A 21,028-nucleotide genomic window follows, 5' to 3' on the forward strand; every position below is an offset into this window, starting at 1 on the left:
GTTTGTAATAATTGCTATTTGTGCAAATCTAGCATCTATGGAAAGATACAGGATTCCAGAAAGTCCCACCACAACTGCAATCACATCTCTGCCTTCAGCCCTCACCCCACTTCTGCTAGACCACTTGGGGCCCGTGGGGGGTTCCCTTACCTCAGCACTATCGAATTTGGAACCCACTGGACCTTTCATATTGTTTTGACTTCTCATACAATATTTGTTAGATTTCTCTCATGGAAAGTTGTGTTGGAAAAAAAAAATCTCTTTTGGAAAGCAGCCACTTTTCCATTCTAAATATCAGGAATAAATCCAAGGGCATTTTTACCCACGTATGGGGCGAGTCCGCGTGGCTGTCCCAGATGGTCGCGGGAGTTTGTTGGGAGAGGATGTGGCCGCGCGTCTGAGCGGGGCCGGGGAGGCCTGTTTGCAGCGAGAGGCAGGAACCTCCGACGGAGGCCAGTTCTGACTTTTCTCCTTCACGCTTCCCCTTCCTTCAAAGACAACATTTAAGAAGCAGAGTGGTTATGGTGCTGAGGTTAAAAAACAAACGGGGGTAGGTCAGGATGTGCCAACATGAAAAGATGCTCATGATAAGTTGTTTAGTGGAAACAAAAAAGTACAAAGCAGTATATTTAGAATTAGGCAACTTCTGAAAAATATATACATTTACACATACGTGTGTGCATAGGAAAACTGTTGACATTTAGGTAATAATTTTTAAACTAATAAGATTATAACAGACAACAGGCTGTTAATGTTTACCTCTGGGGAATAGGACTTGGGGCATGGGAAGCTTTTATTTTCTGCTTTACAAATTGCTTTAGGGTTTAATTTTTTATTACAATGTACATAAATTATTCTTATAATAAATAAAATATCATACACATAACTTTTAAAATAAAAAACCTGGATCAAGTGATAAAAACAATGAAAAACAGGGCCTGAAAACTTAAAACTATGGCTGCTATTTATTAAGAGAAAAGAAATAGTGAAAAAATACAGCAACAAGAAAGAAGGGGGATAAGAGGAAAGGCCTGGGACCCAGAAATGACTCATTTGTTGTGGACTCTCTTTGGGCCAGACCTGTTCTGAGTGCTTTTATGTATATTTATTTACTTAGTCTTCAGAGCAGTCCTGTGAGGCAGGTACTCTTGCTATCTCCATCTTACAGATGAGGAAACTGAGGCATGAGTTGTGAGGTGACTTGCTCAAGGTCACACAGTTGCTGAGTATCTGCACTGACACTTGAACTCACAGAAATCTTTGAAACCACTGGAGCCATTGAACCTATTAAATCCAGAGTCTGCATTCAGCTACTGCCGTCACCTCCAGAAAGAGGCAAATCATGTCCCTGGAGACTATTTTGGAGGGTCCACTTTTGGAAGATGTTGTGAATGGAAGCCCATGACTGTCTTGTCTATTTTTTGGCCTCTGGTCAGTTTAGCTCCTTACCAGAAGTAATGACAACGCAGAGAGTGACTTCTTTCTGTCAGAGAGAGAGACTATCAAACCACTGGTAGTAATTCACCGAATGAAAGTATTGGACAAATAAAATCTTTTACGTTAGAGGGAATTGTTGGGGTCTTAAGGAGAGTCCTCTTTATGTTTGTTTGGAGCATTTGTTATAGACCCAGCTTGATGAAGGCTTGAACCGCAACTAGGTCTTCAGAGTCACTGGTGATTCTTTTATGTGTCCTGACTGGAGATGGAACCCGCAACCCCGGTGTATCGAGGCTGATTCCCTGATCAACTGAGCTACCTGGCTAGGGCTCCTATGCTATTTTTAAAAAAGTAAATTACTCTCAAAAAGAAGAATAGGTTAATGGTTACCCTCAAGCTCTGTTTGGTTGAACAAATTGGTATAACCTTTGTAGACACCCTTTGATCAGGAAACCCCATTTTAAGGAATTTATCCTGAGGCAATAATTTGAGAGGTGCATACATATATACATTCAAGATCATACAGCATATTTTACAATAGGGAAATCTTGGAAGTAACTTTAAGGTCTCTTTATAGTCATTGGCATATATCAATTACATGTTGATTGCAAAAAATTTATAGCAAGACATTTTCATTTCTGTAAAACGTATTGGATGTGTGTATGCTTTCAAATATGCATACAGAGATTTTTCCAAAGATGTTTATCAAAATGATAACAGTATATCTCTGGATGTTAATATTTTGTGGAGGGACCTTTATTTCATCTTTATATGTTTTTGAATTCTTTAATTTGTCTTCAATGAGAATGTATTATTTTATGAAAAATGTTTTTCAAATGGGAAAAATAAGCAAACAGACTTAGTAGGATACTTTTTTCCTTATTTATGTAAAGAATGGTACTATCGTCTAGCACGTCATTTATATCAGTAACCAGGCTTGAGATCCGATTTCTCCTTCTCCCTAGGCCTCATGTCCCGCCTCCGCTACCCAGTCGGGCTGATGGGCAGCTGTTTGCCAGCCACAGCTGGCTTTAGCTATGGTAAGGTATACACACGTGCTCCAGTAAAAGACCAAATCGGCAAAGAATTTACCCCAAGTTCCCTCCATGTCCTTTAAATTCTCAGCTCTCTGAGACGTCCATCGAGATATGCTTCTTCTCAAAGTTTAAATCTCCCTTCTGAGATGTTTAAATATATGCATCTCATAAGGGCAATTTAAACTTTGGGGGGAAATGTTACTTTTACTCCATATTTCATTAAACATTATTAAGAACTTTCTTGATAATTACAGTTCTTTCCATTTGAATGTTTGGGCTGTTGCTCTCTGGTTACGTGGGTGGCAGGGAAATGACTGCTGTCCAAGAGAACCTGTAAAAATGAGCTGCTAAAAGTATCCCTGTCACCTTTTTCAAATAGAGCCTGGAAAAATTTTGATTTGAACTATTTTCTAACAAATGTGTTATTTGCAAATTTGTGAGAATACATGGAGCCAAAGAATCCTATATTCTAATTTGGTGACACTTTATCCCCTTAAATTTCTCTCACTAGTGGGACTCAGAATATACTGGGGGGAAAATAATAACACAATTATATTGTGTACCAGATAACCAGGACTCGGGGTCTCTATGTTAATTGAGATGGCAAGGTGATTTCAGGGTTTTACGGGTCCCTTGATTACTATACATAATATATATACTAAAAGTTCCACCATTATCAATTTAAGTTACAATGGTCCTGTTTGATTTTTTAAAACTAAAATTCTCCATTTGTAACATTCAGAACAGTGCACAATTCATAGGTCTACAGCTCAGGTAGTCTGCCCGGTTTTGCCTGCTTCGTGGAAGTGGGTTGGACACGCGCAGTCTCCCGGGCCTGGCTCCCCTCCCGTCACGCGCCCGCTCCCCGCGGCCCGGGGTGTGGTGGCGCATCGCGTGTCTGTACCGCAATGGACTTCTTTTTAGATGGCCACTCTGGTTGTAACTAATTTTTGTCTCTCATAATTAATATTGTTATGAACATTCTTGTATGTCTTTTGATGAATTAAGTACACATTTATGCTTCAGTGTTGGACATACACTTAAGAGCAGAATTTCTGGGTCCTAGGGTTTGCACTGACGTTTCAGCAGTTTTCCCAAAGCTTAACCAAGTTGCGTTTCAATCAACAGTGTACGGAGTTCCAGCTGCTCCATACCTTTACCCTTGCCAATATTAGGTATTTTCTTGTTTTTTGTTTGTTTTATTTTCACTTTAGCCAGTCTGATGAGTGTGTAGGGGTATCTCATTATGGTTTAAATGTGCAATTCCCTGATGACCAATTATTTTGATCAACTTCTCATAGGTTTAGTGGCCATTTGGGCAGTCTCTTTTGTAAGAAAATAAGATGTTCAGGTTTTTAACTCTTAAAAATAGGATTATCTGCCTTTTTCCAATTGATTTACTTGTGTTTGGAATAGGCATTCTTTGTTGATCACATGCTTTAGAAATATCTTCTCCCAGTCTGTGACTTACTTTTCGATTCTCTTAATAGGGTGTAATGGATAAACAGAATTTTTACAAAGTGTAATTATGAATATTTTCTTTTATGGTTATATTATGCTGAATAAGTCTATGCCAATCCCAAGGTCATGAATATGCTCTCCCATGTTACTTTTAAGACATACCCGCTCTTGGGAGGGGGAGCACTTTGCAAAGTTGGCCACCAGCTCTCACAATTCTTTAAAGTGCATTATTTTAAAGTTCCAGCAGGGGGTGGTGTTGCTATATAAAAGGAGATACAAAAGATTTTATATTTCTCAGAGTTTTCAAGAGGGTTATTTAAAAAACATTCTTTCCCCTGATTTGCTTCTATAGGATGAGAAATATGTAGTAATGTAAATTTCACTTCAAACATACACTTAAATATGTGTGGGTTAGAATCTTAACATAGGGCACATTTATTAGACAAATTGATTAGACTTTTTTTCTAAAGAGAAGACTTTTCCAAGGCAGAAAAGTTGGAGTAGGCAGTAGAAGGAACTGAAAAGGGGGGGAAGGGAGAGCTGAAACTTTATCTGTCTCACAAGTTTATTTACCATGACAAAACCAGGCTGGGGATATAAATATTTTAGGTCCCAGGTCTAGTTTTGGTTGGTTTAGTTCAGAAAGGCACGGAACTGTTTTCTCCTGGGTCTCTGAAAAGAGAAAGCATGTTTTGATATCCATAATTCTTCTCTAAGTAAGTCAAGCTTGTAATTTTAAACTTGAATTCCGGAATTACACATTTAAGCCACAATGAGAGCATTAAAAATGATTGCAGGTCCTCTCTGCTCATGTATACATTTTTAAACCTCTCTATAAAAGAAGAGCATAGGCTTAGGTAATCCCTAAATCTTTTTTAGGTCTAAAATTTTAACAAGCTTTTCCCTACTTCTAACATGGAATTTTTACTTTTCAGAGAAGTGGGAGATAGATCCGTCTGAATTGGCTTTCGTAAAGGAGATTGGAAGCGGTCAGTTTGGTGTGGTCCACTTAGGTGAGTGGCGAGCGCATCTCCAGGTAGCTATCAAGGCCATCAACGAAGGCTCCATGTCCGAGGAGGATTTCATTGAAGAGGCTAAAGTGATGACGTAAGTATAAACAGTACCTGGAGAAGTTTCTTACGACACTCTGGTATCATGAAAAGAATATGGATTTTGGAGTCAGTCACATCTGAATTTGTCACAACTCTGCTGAAACTAGTTGTGTGACCTGAGCCAATTATTTAACCTCTATGTGGCCTGGATGAGTTATTTCACCTTTCCAAGCCTCAATTTTCTCACCTGTAAAATGGGGAAAACAATTCCTACCTTGCTGGACCAATGTGTGAATTAAATGAGGTAATCTAGGAAAGTGTATTCTTTTCAGCTTAATAATAGGGTTCAAATAAGTGCACCTTTCCCCCCCCTTTCCCCAGAAACAAAAATGTTGACTTTGTCTAAATAGTAATATAAGGATAAAGTATTTGCTTTCAGAGGATTTAGGAATCCTAAGCTTTAACAGAAGTGGCTCTTTCTAGACCATTGGATATTGCTCTTAACTTCTGTGATTTTCCAGATCATCATTTTGACTCAGTTGAACCTGTGGCTGTGTTTCATGTCTGCAAACTGGCCTGAACCAGAACAGGCCAATAATTTGACACAAATCAAGTCAACTTTCTCTAAGTATTTGTTCAACCTTTACTTAAAGGAGCAACAAATGTAGTGAAGAAGAAAAATCCAGATTACCTACATTCTGTTTTATTATCCACAGCAATTTAGTTCTGCTCCAAACTTGCAGACCTCAATTGAAAAAACCAACCAACCAACCAACCAACCAACCAACCAACCAACCAACCAACCAACCAAAACACCAGATGTGATTAACTGGACCCATTTTCCTTTGAAGGCAGAGCAATACTGTCTCTTGGGCTCTAAAACCCAAACCCCAAATGTCCTATCAAAATGTTCTTTCCATCCACTTACAACAAAATGATTTTCAGGGAAAGTTGTGATAAGCAAAATTTTCCAGCGACATCAGCTTCCCAAAGATGTTTTTGTGCCCCTAGGCTTCCCTGCTGGCCTTTGCTCCCTTATGCTAACTGCATCTGAACATGGGTTTCCTGTATCTAAGACAAAACATTCCTGTGTTAGATTAAATAGGCATAGTAAGGAAGGAATAAATGGGAGACATATGAGTCAGGGAAAGTTGAAAGCATATTGGAATTCCTATCAAACGAAGAATTAGGACTGTCTAACGTCATGATGAGGGGATTCTTGGAAGGCTCAAGCTTTATTGGGCATTTGGAGTGAGGATTTCTGAGGAGAGTAGCTTGAGGGTGATGGGAGATGCATGGAGCGTGGGGAATAGAAATAGCTCTTTTTAGTTTATGGGGGCAGGAATGAGGAGACTAAGGGCTTATTTTTAAGTCAGTTCAGATGGACATAATATTTTCTTGCATTTGCACACAGTTGATTTTTTCTGATTTTGTTTTTTGAAAGTGAGGCAGGAGCTCAGCAGTTGAGCATCGACCTAAGATCCAGGAGATCGAGGTTCGATTCCCGGTCAGGGCACATGCCCGGGTTGCGGGCTCAATCCCGGGCCGGGGGCGTGCAGGAGGCAGCTGACCAGTGACTCTCTCATTATTGATGTTTCTATCTCTCTCTCGCCCTCTCCCTTCCTCTCTCTGAAATCAATAAAGATATATTAAAAAAAAAAAAAAGTGAAGCAGGAAAAGCTCCCCTCTGACTTCTAACTGTGGAATGCAAACACATCCATCTTTAAAAATGTAAATAGGTGACATACATTGAGCTCTATCTGGCAAGCATAAACAGCTTGGTAATACACATATTACATTGTGTATGTGCATATTATACGGTAATATACACATTACCTCCTTTTTCTAATGGTTTAGTTTGAATGTCCCCTCCTTCAGGAAGCCTCCCCTGACTACGCCGTTTAATTGGCATCCCCTTCCCCAAATGCTTTCTATTATATCACCTTGTGTTAGTTCCATCAAAGCCCTTGTCACTACTCCAAAGCTTCATGTATGTGTATTTGTTTTGTTCTCCCCCCAACTAGAACGTAAGCCCCATGATAATAAAACCTTATTTATCTCTCTTTTACAACCCGGTGAGTGCCTAAAATGATGACTAGCATGTAGTTGGTGTGAGAAAAATATTTGTGGATGGCTGAATGAGTTAGTGAACCCTTACAATTCTATGAGGTAGGTTCGATTAAGATCCCAATTTTTCAGATGAGAAAAAGGAAATCTTGTCTACAGTCTCACAGTAAAACATTGGTAGAGCTTCCGATTGAAATCAGGACTCTAAATTGTGGGCACAAAAGCCATGATCTTAAATGAACTAACATAATGATAAACAGACATTTATTGGGCAACTACTGCAGGCCAGATCTTATAGCGGTTGCCATACCTGTTAACCAAACTTGTTGGCCTCCTGTGTAGCTTTTCCAGTTCAGTAAAATAACAACTTCAAGTCTCTTCTGTGCTCTTAATCATTATATTTTGAGATATGACGTAAATTAGGGGCCTGTACTCATGATGTTTCCAGAGCATCTGCTAAAGACGATTTAGAGGAATGAAACAAAACCAGTCTTTTCCCTCTTAGACAACTTAACCCATAAAAGCCTATTAAATTAAAACAAATTTAGCTACATATTTTTACCTTGGGTTTGTACTGTTTGTAATATATTCACATACACGACCTCATTTAACTCACTGGAAGGAAGAAGGTTCGGTTTTATTATCCCCATTTCACATGTAAAAAAAAATGAGGTTTAGAAAGTTTAAATAAGTTGCCCCTGGTCAGGCAGCTAGTAGGAGGTAAAACTTAAATTCAGCTCTTTTGATTACGAGCATTATATTTTCTTAATCATTTAAACACTGCATTGCCTTTAAGGGATTTTTCATTTTAGTTGTTGAACAATGGGTTTGTATCTCTGGGTGTAGCTTATAAGTGGCAATACATTATATGAAGATATATGAAATAATTATATTTATAATAATAAAAGTATACCTATAGTAATTTTAATATCAAGAACTTTTTCACTTGTATCTCATTTTATTCTTTATTTCTACATCATCATATCTTCATGCTAAAATAATTTAGATTTTGAAAGCAAAGCTTTAACATCGTAAGTTCATATTACACGGAAATTAATAAGGTAAAAACTGGAAACCCCTCAATCTTCTTGCCTCCAGCTCCCTAAGTGTTTTTCTCAGGGGGTAATTAATATTGGTCATAAAGGTTTTTAGTTAAACTCCTAGCTCTGATTACGTAAAGATAATTTAATTTAAATAGTTTGTATTCCAGTTTCTTTTTTATGTGTATCAATCACTCTTTCCTCCCTCCCGTCTGTCCAGAATTTTTTGTCTGAGCAGCTACAGTTGGGAAGGTTGAAATTCAAGGGACAGAAATGAAAGGAGAAACCGAGCCGGTGGGCGTGTGATGCTCCGCACCGCAGCACTGAGGCCCTGCGCCCTGGGCCGCCTTTCTCAGGGCGCACGGCGGGAGGGGAGCTGCGCCGCTCTCGGGCTTGGGTCCATTTTCATCGTGTCTCAGGGATGAACACCATGCAGAGATGGTAGAAGCCCCCGGGGAGCCCCAACACCCCCAAACGCACACTGTGTGTCTCGCGCAGGCGGCTGTCGCACTCGCGGCTGGTGCAGCTGTACGGCGTGTGCATCCAGCACCGGCCGCTGTACATCGTGACCGAGTTCATGGAGAACGGCTGCCTGCTGCACTACCTGCGCGCCCGGAAGGGGGCGCTCGGCACCGACGCGCTGCTCAGCATGTGCCAGGACGTGTGCGCGGGCATGGAGTACCTGGAGCGCAGCCGCTTCATCCACAGGGACCTGGTGAGCGGGGGCCGCCTGGGGCGCCAGGGCTGCGCTGGTATTCGGAGGACGTGCCATACTGGGGATAATGCTTAAGTTGAAAACATTTTCTTCTTCGTGTAATTTGCTCGAAAGTGTAACTTTAGTATTACTTTAAAAAAATATGTTTTTATTGATTTCAGAGAAAGAAGAAGGGAGAGGGAGAGAGAGAAACATCAATGATGAGTCATTGAGCTGCTTTATTTTTAATTGCCTGTTGATGCTGTAACCGAAGAGTGTTACCCTAAATATGCCTTAAACTAACCAACCACCACACTAATTAACTAACGAAAACTAATTTACTTTTCTTTCCTCCCTCCCTCCTTCTCTTTCCTTTCTCTCTTCCCTCCCTCCCTCCCTCCCTCCCTCCCTCCCTCCCTCCCTCCCTCCCTCCTTCCAACCCATAATCAAATACGCACTGAGTGCCTAGTAAGTGCCAAGCGCTCGGCCAGCCCTGGAGATACATAGCTAAGAACAACTCCAGTGGCTCTCACGGGTGAAGCTGCCCGCGGAGGCGGTCTGGTGCTAGCAGGACTGCATCAGCAGTACTGGCATAAATGAGGACTGGAAATACCTGATCATTCTGCTCTGTAATGTTCAGAACAGTCCTGCAAAAAACAAACAAAGAAACAAAAAAGAGTTGAGGCTCATCTTGCCCCAAATGCTAACAGCTCTGCTTTCTGCTTTGCTTTCTCCCCTTGAAAAAAGGTCCTATCTACTCCATATTTATTCATGATATTTATACTATTCCTCCTATGCTCTTCCATGTCTCATTTCTAAGTCCAAAAATTAACTCTGATGAGAATTCTGTAAGAAATCCCGGATACTGTCACCTAGAGGTAATCCTTTACTTCCATCACCCATGACCAGATGACCACATTACTCATCCAGGCTGAAATATTCTGGAGAGAGAAAGGAGGCATCATTTCGTTGGCCCCCAGCATACCATTGCTTGTCCTACACATGACTTAGAACTCATGGCATTTCTTATTTCTACTTTGTAATTGTTTATAGTGTTTACCCAAATGCTAGACTCCAAACTCCTTGAGATCAAGGCCTAGGACTTTTTAAAACATCACAATACCCAGATCATACCCTAGACCAATTAAACCAGAATCTCTGGAAGTGGAATCCAGCCGTCGATATTTTTTGAAAAATTTCCTGGAAGGTCCACTGTGCGGTCAAGATTGAGAACCACTGCTCTAGAGCTGGACTGCCTGGGTTGCCATCCCACCTCTGTTTCTTACTAGCTAAGAAAGCTAGTTAATTAGCAAATGGTAATAATTATAGCACTTCCCTAATATGGGCTTGTTGGGAGAATTGCATGGATTAATGTGTGCAAGCACTCAACACAGTGTCTGGCACAGAGAAGAGCTCAGCCATGCTCACTATTGGGATTACATAGCAGGGCCATTCTTTTGCACATTCCTCTGTCTAGCACGGAGTAGCTATTGAGCAGATTTTTGAGGGGATGGATATGACATCGATTCTACCTAGCTCACTTTCCTCGTCTCTGCAGGTTTGTCTTTCCTGACAAGGATTTGAATTCTAAACTCATGTGACAGTTCTGGTCATTCTATTTGCTCCAGGTGGCTTCTTACAGACTCTCCTACCCATGGTTTCTTCCTTCACTGTTGTCTTTTTGTCCTACTTTATCCACCGACATACCGCTTAAAATATACCAGCTATCAAGGAGGCTTGCCCTGTCAAGGGTTTGCCTTGTGGTCTGGCTTTGAGGTCATTGCCAGCTCTTGTCAGCTCTTCCCAACTGGCTCCTTCTGACTTACCATTTCAAGATTTTTGTTTTTGGACTAACTACACCACAAATTTGCTGAAAAAAGAAAAATTCTATCAAACCATTGACCTATAATGAGGCTAACTAACCCAAACAATCATTTTCTTGATTAGGTTGACTGAAAATGGATTGTTTGGCATCAAATAGATCATCTCTGCATTATATAGTACTATATTTAGTTCACTCTGGTAATTTTAAGAAATATGAAAGTATCATTGTAAATAGTTATATTTGATGGGATGTAAGTTTCAATTTGTATTAGCAATGATAGGTCTCAAAGATGTGTAATGACTATCCCTTATTTGTCATTTATATTGGGCCTTCTTTTTATTTAAGATAAATTCAAAAATACACACTATTTTTTATGTCAAGATTCTTAAATCCTCATTAAGATTGAGTTAATCTTCATATTTATCGAGGATGCTTTTTGAGAAATATTAAAAATCTTAAAAAGGAAAAGTGTTACAATTTTTTTTCACTTCTTTTTTCTTTCTTTAAAAAATCATTAAAATCCACTATGTGAGGGCAAATATATCGAATCATATACAACACTGACAGGTGTTACCAAAAATAACATAGCTGCTCACACAGAGAAGTAGTGTAGGGGCCCAACTAAACCAAGGAAAAGGAGAGTAGGAACTCCTGAAAGAAAAACTTACAATATTTGAACTTGAGTTTTTTTCTTTTATAGGCGGCAAGGAATTGTTTGGTCAGTTCTACAAGCATAGTAAAAATTTCGGACTTTGGAATGACGAGGTACGTGATATATTTTGTTGTTGTTTACTCATAAGACAGGACCTTGCATTTGTCTACTGACAAACTGAAAGGTGTTATTGGCTTTGTTGTTTTTTCTCTGTTAATGTGGCTGCTTGGCCTGCTGACCCCCTTTGAATTTTAGGACATGCACCAAGTTTAGCTGTGAGGTAAACAGATACTGTGGGCTAATCTGATCTTCTTTCATAGCATCATTAATAAAACTGTAGCATATCTTAGAATTAAAAGTAATTTCTCAGCCTACTCATTGTATGTGTAAGATTAAGAAAAAAAGCTTTTCTGATATCTATCTATTTCTGAAAGGAAAAAGAATAAATTTGTTTGCTCAGCTCTGATTTTTTATGTCATCAACATACATTTCTATTATCAGGTGTAGCAGTCGACTTGAAGTGTACATTCAAGAGCGTAAAATATCTAACATTATTTTTTATAACTCCTTGCTGTTTATATTTTGAGCCCTTTCTTTCAAGTTGCTAGAAATTTAACCCCAGTCAATTTAGGGTTTCTCCTTGACCCTCTTCAGGGCCAAAATGCCAGTGTTGTATTTCTCGGGGCCACAGTACTGACAGGGAGGTGGCCTGCCTGCGCCTTGTTATTGTCTGCTGTCCCTTGGCACCGGCTTCCTTGCAGTCACCATCCTCGTTTTTTGTGCTTGGCTGGCGGTGCCCACAGGCGGCCGCCGACTCACCCTGAGTTTCTGTCGCAAGATCCCTTCACACCTGGCCGCCTCTGATTGGAAAGCTCCTCCAGCTGCCTGATCCCTGCGAGCTGGGGCCCATTTCCAGGGCACATCCACAGCGTCTTGTCCTCTGCGATCCTGCTCGTTTCCTGAGGCTCCACCTGGGCAGAGGGCACAGGCTGCTTTGCTCTTGAACCCCCGGCCTACTGTGGGGAAGCGCAGGCCTCCTGCTCTGCCCCGGGACGGGGCAGCTCATGCAGGGAGCAGGGCAGGACCCCACCGCAGCCACCCACTACTATCTAATACCCCTTCCCTTTCCCTACTCTTACTGTACTTCCCAGCCGAAGGAACCTTTTTCTAGAGAGAGAGATGGTAACGGTGGGGCGAGGCCTTACTCTTACTCAGGAGCCATCCTCCCAAAGAGTTGGTGGGTGATTCCAGCCTCACCCTCCGGAAAGCCTAGACTTTGGAAACGCACAAGCTATGAAAAATGGCTCTTCCTTCTCTGTTTTCTATGATTCATTCTTTCCCCTCGGTAGAATGACCTCAGGCTCAATAAAGAGTTTAAAGATGGGGTGAGGTAGGGTTTGTGGGGAAAAAGTGGAACATGGGGAAGCATTAATAAAGAAATTAAAAATACTAGACTACATATTTGAGGGGCTACATAGCACAAGTTATCTATCCTGTCTTCTCTCCAGATGCCCATACTTGGATATTCCTGCAAAAAATTCTCGAGAGGATTTAATCTCTTTTTTATTTTTTAAAGGAGGTGGCAGCTACTATTGATTTCTTTCCATATAGGGTCATTTTAACACATTAGGCATTTTCCACCTCAAATATATTATATTCAAATACTTTTATTTCTCCCCTTCTCTGTCCCACAAAACACATGCAGAAAGAAAATAAGGCATTCAGCTTTGAATTTCTTCTTTTCTATTATATATTTATTTCCTTTTTATAAACTTGGTTGTTAGACCACTCATCACGCTTCTTTGCAGATTTTATTGTAATTAACATAATCAGCAGGGTATGTTTTGGACTGAAGAATGGCTATGCTTTTCTGAGACCCAAATAAAATAAACACAATTGAGGCTTGGTTTGGGAAACACTGTAAGAACTGCTTTCCCACTTTGAAAACAAAAAGCGAAGGTATACAGAACTTTTCTGGGGTAAAACACTTTGTCTTCTAAAACTGAGTTAGCTGAAGGGATTTGAAGTAAACAGAACTTGGAGGTAACACAAAACACAATGTGCTTTGCAACCTGATGTTCTTAGGTACGTTTTGGATGATGAATACATCAGTTCTTCTGGAGCCAAGTTTCCAGTCAAGTGGTCCCCGCCTGAAGTTTTCCATTTCAACAAGTACAGCAGCAAATCTGATGTCTGGTCATTTGGTGAGTGACTTTGATGTTCTTTTAATGGAGCTTGATGTCATAAAATAGGCCAATCTCTTTACACTTTGATTTATTAATAGGATGCAGCATTTTAAGAAAGTCTTCTAATAACTGTGCTTTCTGTCTTAAGTGTTCTAAACACACCCAGCCTGTCTTTGGCAGCAGGTGTTCTTCACCTTCTTACATAAGTCTGCCTCTTGGATCTTTTCCTTTTCCATTGAGCACTTGTTAATAAACAGTAACAGGCCATAGAGTCTCCTGGTCTAGAAAACAAACTCAGCCAACATGTCCACGCCACAGACTTGCAAGGAAAATTGATCTTATGCGGTCATTGAATTTTGAGTGTAATTAATAAATGTCATTGTCTAACTACCAAGAAACATCACCTAATTTACTTCATTACCTTCAAATTTTGTGGAATTTAGACACAGGCTTCCTTGGGATCTGTCAATTGATATTTATATTGGGTAATGTTCTCCACTGAGAAATAGACACTGTAGACCCATGTCCAATGGAGTATGTTCTTTTAATTGATTTTCAAAGAGTGGCAACAAATGTGTGATAATCTATCTATTCTCTTTCACCCAGACTTGCCTGGATGGCTTCTTGGGTTTGGAGGGACAGCTGTACCCTCAGAAGGGTGTGAATTTTATTGTCACAATAAGGTTAAACTTGTATTATTGATCTCATTAGCTCTCCAGGGACATGTGGTAGTCTTGGCAGGTGACATTTTAACATCTACTGGAGAACAGTTAAGTTTTGAGACCAATGGATAACAATCCAAGGGCCTCATCAAGCGGTTGCAGAACAATTACAACTCCTTGAGTTTTAGCCGACCACTTGTCTCCACCCTACGCCCATCCCCACCCTTGGACAGTGAGGCTCTTGAGCACATAGGCTGGTCTCATTCTTAACAATCCTCTGGCTCCAGCCTAGGCCTGGCCTCTACTTGATACCTAACACAATTTTGCAGAACAAGTGAATAATTAAATGAACTCAAATTGGGAAGCTTGAAGAAGTTTCATGAGTCAATCAATGAATCAATCAATGATTACTGAATGCCTGCTTATGCACAGAGCCTTCTAGGTAGCCTGCGGCTCAACCCAGCAGTCGAACTTGCAGTGGGGGTGGGACGCATGCCATCTGCTGACTCGTAACCTCCTGGTCTTAGCAGGCAGCAGAGCCTCAGACAATTCTGTCGTTTTCTGTGGAATGGCGAGAAGGTTTATTGATGTCAGGGTGTGGAGACATGAGAATGCTTAGAAATGAAAATGCGGGCAGCTCTTTCTTCCAATAGGGAGGCAGACGGGCCAATGGAAAAGGAAAGGCATTGTTTTCAACTGGAATATTTTCAGATTACAGGCCTGTTTGAAAACTAAGATGCACACAATCTGCTCCCCAGATGGGCCTGCTCTCATTCTGGGGGATTATAAGGCCAAGACTGGAAGGGGAAGATAATGCCATATAGACTGAGACAGTTCTTTCAGTTCCAAGTGGCCATTTCTCTCTAACCTCTGTTTTTTGTGCGCTGTATTTGCAGGAGTTTTGATGTGGGAAGTTTTTACAGAAGGGAAAATGCCTTTTGAAAATAAGTCAAATTTGCAAGTTGTGGAAGCCATTTCTAACGGCTTTAGGCTGTACCGCCCTCACCTGGCACCAATGTCCATCTATGAAGTCATGTACCGCTGCTGGCACGAGGTGAGGGTCCCTTGCTTACTCTCCTGTGAATGTGGGCAGGCCCGGCACCTGAGAACAGACCCCACCTCAGGATCCCATCGTGGCAGGAAAAGGCGGCTGTTTCTCTGTACTAGAGCCAGAAGTACTATTTCTATCTGAAACTCCCACTGCAAAGTCATTAATCCATTTGTGTGTAACAATGGCCTTTCAACGAAGAATTCAGGGCATTTTCTAAGTCTTATCTTCTGAGACTGGCTCCTGCAGAAACTCTTGTCATTAGTAAAGCCTCAGTGATTAGATGGTTTACACCTCTTAGGAACTGGTGGGTGGAAGCTAAGGGTAGGATAGGGTTTGTTAAACTTCCACATTGAAAGAGAAGGATGGTATTTTTATTTACTTACTCTACTTTAATTTGTCTTGCTTTTCCAAGGCTAAAAGTAGTGGGTTTCATCTCTCTTGGGGCACTCAAGTCTCCCGATAGAGAGATTAAACCAGAACAGGAATGAAGGCAGAAAGGGTGCCAGGAACTTCTACTTAGGAAATTATCTTTTGGGCGTGCAGTTTCTCTTTTCCTTGAAATGCCAAAGCCAGAGGGGTTTATGCCTCGCTGCTGACTTTTCTGGGCATTGGTTCAACGCACCCCTCCCGTCCTATCAGACTCCCCTGTGATTCTGACAGCTGACAGTTTCAGCCCAGAAAAGACCACAGCTGGGGGCGGAGATTCCTCCTGGCTGAAAAACAAATCATTTGATTCCCAATCCACAAACACTGGGAAATTCAATATTCCAAGAGTGATTTGGTTGTTCACATTCCAGAGAAGTATTGATTTTATAAAGATACCTGGTATATGAAAATATTTTACATATGGCTAACTGCTCTGCAAGGAATCTTGAAAGCTGTTGGTAGCAAACAGCTGTCTTAAGAGCACCTTTGTACTAACATTGAAAATAGCTCAGGAATATATATTGTGTATGAAGCAATATACATATACATACAGTAAAATACTTATTGGGATTTTATATTTTGTGGGGAGGAGACAGAGAAGGGCAGAGAGGACCAAGTCAAAGACATCAAATTACAGTTGGGACATGGATTAAAACAGTGTTTTGGTTATGTTGATTTACTTGTTTGCAAAAGTTGATTTTGCCTATAACTTTTTAATATAATCTAAACAGTCCCAGGGGCTTAGGTGCCTCTAGATTCAACATGATCATAATAGCATTGATACACACATTTCACGCGAAAGCTTCACAATGCACTCCTGGAATCTCAAGGATTCTCACGTGTGCTCATAGTTCTTCTGCTCTTTTTCATTGTTCATAGGCCACTAAGAGTGGTGCCTGCCCACTAACCCTCCTGCCTATGGCCTTGGTGAGAATGTGGCCACCACGAGCCGTTCCATTTGCCAACAGTGTCATCTCTTCTTCCTCATGGAGCCAAAGCCAAACCACATCCCATGGTGAAATAGGAAAATGCTCCAGTCCTTGGCCTGTGGCCAAGGACTTTGTTGACTGAGCCTTAAGACAGCACAGCTTGTGTTCTCGGACCTGCAAAGTCCCTCATGAAAACATGGCTTTTGCTTTCTGACTGCAATCCTTCTTTCCACAGGGTATCAGGTGTAGTAAACGACTGACTGAGCGTGGGAGCCTGGCACTCTAGACGCCCCCTCTGTCCCAGCTCTTCCTTTATCTCATGCATATCAAGTCATCCCAGGAGAGCTCGGGCAGGGCCGGCCCACAGAACCTTCCATGGTGATGGGGACGTGCTATGTCTGTGCAGTCCCATGTGGTCACCACACCTGGGCACTGAAGACTTGAGAAGTGGCTGGTGTGACTGAGAACTGAATTTTAAAATGTGCTTAATTTTAATTAATTGAAATTTAAGTAGCCACATGTGGCTAGTGTTTGCAGTTCTGGCCATTTTATCTTTGCAACCCTCTCTGCTCTTACATTTTCACACCCATATCTCGCTCCATGCCAATCATGCTTGTGCGATAGCCAAGTTATCTTTCTCTTCCATATGTGGGGAACCAGCCTGGATCCAGGTCCCTGCCAGCAAGTTCCAGAAACAGTGTCTGAGTGAGTCTTAAGCTGAGCTGACATCCTCTGCTTCCCTTTTCCAGAAACCTAAAGGCCGCCCTACGTTTGCTGAGCTGCTGCAGGTTCTCACAGAGATGGCAGAAACTTGGTGACTTGAGTGGAATGCCAACCCAGAGGATCAGGTCACAAAATTATCCCAAAAGGAAATACTGTGTGGGCCATGGATGGTGGAAATCTTCCTTCAGAGTTGCTGACTCTTGGAAACATTACCAAGATCACAGGCTTTCCAAACTTTTTATAACATTTAAGAATTCCCTGACAATTCTTCTGCATGTTTGAGATGGACTTCTAAGCACTTATTTTTCTGTAACATTCTTCATGTCCCATATGTGAAGATGGGAAAAATGCTCAATGGCATCTATAAGAATAGCCCTGAGAACCCCCAAGGTGGAGGAAACATTTCCTGAGGAGGAGTGACATTCTTTACTTCAGTCGTCCATGCACAGAGATGAAAATAAATTCTGCCAATTCGTGGACTAAAGGAGCCCCCCCCTGCAGACTCTCATGCTCTTGAGCTGTACAGATATTTATAGAAATTCACCGTAACTTGACAAACCACATGAATGTGAGCATTCTGGAACTGTCCAGTATAGTCTTCCCTATGTTATTTAATACATTACTTTTGCACATATGTGATACTCTTGGAGACAGTCTCTCATATCCCAGTTTTAAGCACTGTTGTAGGAGATAACCCACATTCTTCTCTGAACAGGTCCTGGTGACGTTTCCATTTCCAATAACACCCGTTGTCAGGGGCAATTCAGAGCCTGAATTTCAATTCCAAGATTTCATACTTTGTCCATGTAAAATTGAGCAAGTTAAGAAGCCTTATTTTGTCATGAAAAGTCCCTCCTGGGCCTTTCCAGAGATGACTTGGTCCTTCCACAAGAACAAGAGGGAGGCAGAAACAAGAAAACCAAGAGTTACATCAGCTGCTTTATTTCTGAAGTCCAGGGTTTTGGATTCAAGATGAAGTAACCAGTAATCATAACTAAATCTTAACTTCTCATGCACTGCTTGTAGGAATGATTGGACATTGATCTTGACCATTCTGAGTGCTTCAGAAGTTCCAGGGGAAGGGGGGGGCGTACCCTAGAAAGCACAGGTGTCATTACCATGAAGTCTAACAGGAGTCTATTATTTTTATACCATCCTGACTGCATCATGGTTCTGAAGGAAGTTGTTTTATAATTCTCTTTAGATTCTAAGTTGCTGGCTGTCAGTAGCTGTGATTTTTAAATCATATTTTCCACTCTAAGAATGGTACCTTTGAATATCAATAGTACTCAATAAACATGCATTGAAATAATGAACATCAGGCACAAGAAGAGCCTTGAAAAGTCAAGTGGTGGCCTCAGAAATGTTTTTCTGTCATACTGTGCTGTTCCTGAGATTATCACACCCCTTTTCCTCATGGCTCCTGCTATGGGAAGGGAAGACAGAGGGCTCCTACTACTGAGACCGTAGTTCAAGTAAAATAATATGAAAGTCTAGCTCAAGAGGGCATAAGACTATTAAGCAGCAAAAGCCAAGAGAGGGAAGGTTAATGTTACACAGGAAATAAAATAGTACCAATAGATGCAGTAGGGAGTCCTTCTCAGATTTTACTAAGCTTAGTTGTCCCAATTCTCACCCCAAAAGACAAAGAAAAACAACAAACAAACAAACACTGCAATGCTGGGACTGATATAGAGCGTCTGCCGTGACTATGGGTGCAGTGCGGGGAGACAGGGTGCAGAGCAGAGTGGCCTCAGAGAGAAGTTGTTCCTGGAGGTCATAGGACACCAGCTGGAACATCTAAGAGCATATATTGGTCGTGTTAGGCAAGTTCTATTCCTTTTGTGTTAACACTTCAGGAAAGTTTGAGACACCAAATTAGGAACAGGAATCATGTAGGTAACCGAGACTCAGATAATACGTAGATTTGAAATGTCTATGGACAGAAAGTCAGCATTCCCTGTCTAGCAAAAAAAATAATAATTTTTTTTTCTGAAGTAGTCTTGCAACTCCTTCCTGCAGGAAACTATGTTTTGCAACCAATCTTCGTATTAGTTATTGTGATGAGAGCTCTGTGGGTAGCTTAACTAGTTTAGGGTGAGACAGTGCAATAGTTAAACAGTTCTGCATAAGAAGTGGACAGGAAGTTTAGAGGTTGGTTGCAGGTGAGAGCCCTAAAAAGGAGAAGACAGGAAGTCAAAGGAGTGAGGGAAGCTCAGAAAAACAGAATGAATTTGGATGCCTAACAGAAGATATGATAGTGTAAATAACTATTTGGCAAGAATAGCCAAAGGAAGTTTTTTCTTTAGTAAACTTTGAATTGAAGTACAACACATGGTCCCACTATTGCACTGGTAATGTGGTAATCAAACTCACAGGACACAATAGCATTTAATCCAGCACTGTTAACTTAGCTTTTTAGAAGGATTCAGGACAGGAAAAAGACCATGCATAGCCTTCAGTTTCAGGGGAAGCCTGCCAGGTCTCATGTGCATGGATGCCGGGCTTCCCCTCATCTGCCTGGAGAGTGTATGATTGCTGGTAAGGAGGCCTTGATATGTGGCGTTCATCTCGATGCAGAGAAGCTCGCCAGCTGGTTTTCCCTGTAGGCCTACAGTTCACAGGCCTCCCAGGCCATGTGCGGCCTCACAGATCAGAGATTTCATAGTGTACCAAACACAGGTTTGGCCCTGGTAGCCAGCATTCCACATTTACCTTAACTGGGGACACATCCTAAAATCCTCTCAGACAGGTAGGTCTAGGTCTGGGAGAAAAACAGTACAGGCCTGCTGTTGACCCTTTGCTCACACACATAAAGTACACAATCATGTGTATATATAGCTTAGTTTTCACAAAGTGAATACATCTGTGTAACTAGCACTAGATCAAGAAATGGTACATTCCAGAATTTCACAATCCATTCTCATTCCTTACTCAAGTCATTAACCCAATAGCAATCAATATCCTGATTTCCAGCTCCATGGATTAGTATGGGCTATTTTTGAACTTTCTAAATGGAACCCTATGGTATTGTACTTTTTTCTGCCTGGCTTCTTTTGCTTAATACGTTTGTTTGATCCATCCATGTTGTATGTAGTTAGTTGTATTTCATTCATTCTCATCTCTGTATAGTCTTCCACGATGTAATTTTACTACAGATTATTTATCTATTCTATTCTTGATGGATATTTGGGTTGTTTCCAGTTTTTGTCTATAGATTAGTGCTGCTATCAACACCTTTCTACATGTCTTTTGGTAAAAATATGTATGTATTTCTGTTAGGTCTACCTAAGAGTGGAATTGCAGGGCCAAAATTGATGTATATGTTCAGCTTTTGTAAATAGTGGATATAACCATCCTGTTTTCCTCATGTGCCCCTACTTGCTGGGTAGTGCTGGAAAAACTCATTTTAAGTCAATCTCCTAACTTTATTCCAGTGCAAAAATGAAAAGATTTTTCATAGTTGAAGTGGGTAATCTCTCATATTTTGTCTTTTCCTCCCTCTGTTTCTGCCAGATTGGCAGCTGGGTAAAGAAGGGAGAGACATGGCTTTATCCAGGGTTGATATTCAAAATATTTAACAACTGATTTGGCACAGACACAGACCAATCAGAATGGATATTAACTGTGATAATCAGTGCAGCCCTTCCAATGCAGACTATGACTGTCAGCCCTGGCAAGGTAACCTTGAGGTGGTGGCATGAACGGGAGGGTTGTTTGGATTGGAGCGGTGTCTCCTGGCACCTCTGGTCATTTCAACATTTCTTATCAGCCTGGTTGCTGCCT

At 41.1% G+C, this 21,028-nt stretch overlaps 1 protein-coding gene across 1 annotated transcript in view; it reads left to right on the forward strand.

Annotated features, from left to right (window-relative positions):
* Positions 1 to 17,337, forward strand: part of TXK (TXK tyrosine kinase) — a 50,591-nt gene extending 33,254 nt beyond the window's left edge. The window contains exons 9-15 of the mRNA XM_016207996.2: positions 2,403 to 2,477; positions 4,871 to 5,042; positions 8,593 to 8,809; positions 11,314 to 11,378; positions 13,351 to 13,469; positions 15,010 to 15,167; positions 17,269 to 17,337. Of these exons, the coding sequence (XP_016063482.2) occupies positions 2,403 to 2,477; positions 4,871 to 5,042; positions 8,593 to 8,809; positions 11,314 to 11,378; positions 13,351 to 13,469; positions 15,010 to 15,167; positions 17,269 to 17,337 (875 nt within the window). The remainder of the gene's footprint in view (positions 1 to 2,402; positions 2,478 to 4,870; positions 5,043 to 8,592; positions 8,810 to 11,313; positions 11,379 to 13,350; positions 13,470 to 15,009; positions 15,168 to 17,268) is intronic.
* The last annotated feature ends 3,691 nt before the right edge of the window (positions 17,338 to 21,028 follow it).

This window comes from Miniopterus natalensis, chromosome 1, assembly GCF_054644295.1.
Source record: "Miniopterus natalensis isolate mMinNat1 chromosome 1, mMinNat1.hap1, whole genome shotgun sequence".
In the NCBI taxonomy this organism is placed as follows: domain Eukaryota; kingdom Metazoa; phylum Chordata; class Mammalia; order Chiroptera; family Miniopteridae; genus Miniopterus; species Miniopterus natalensis.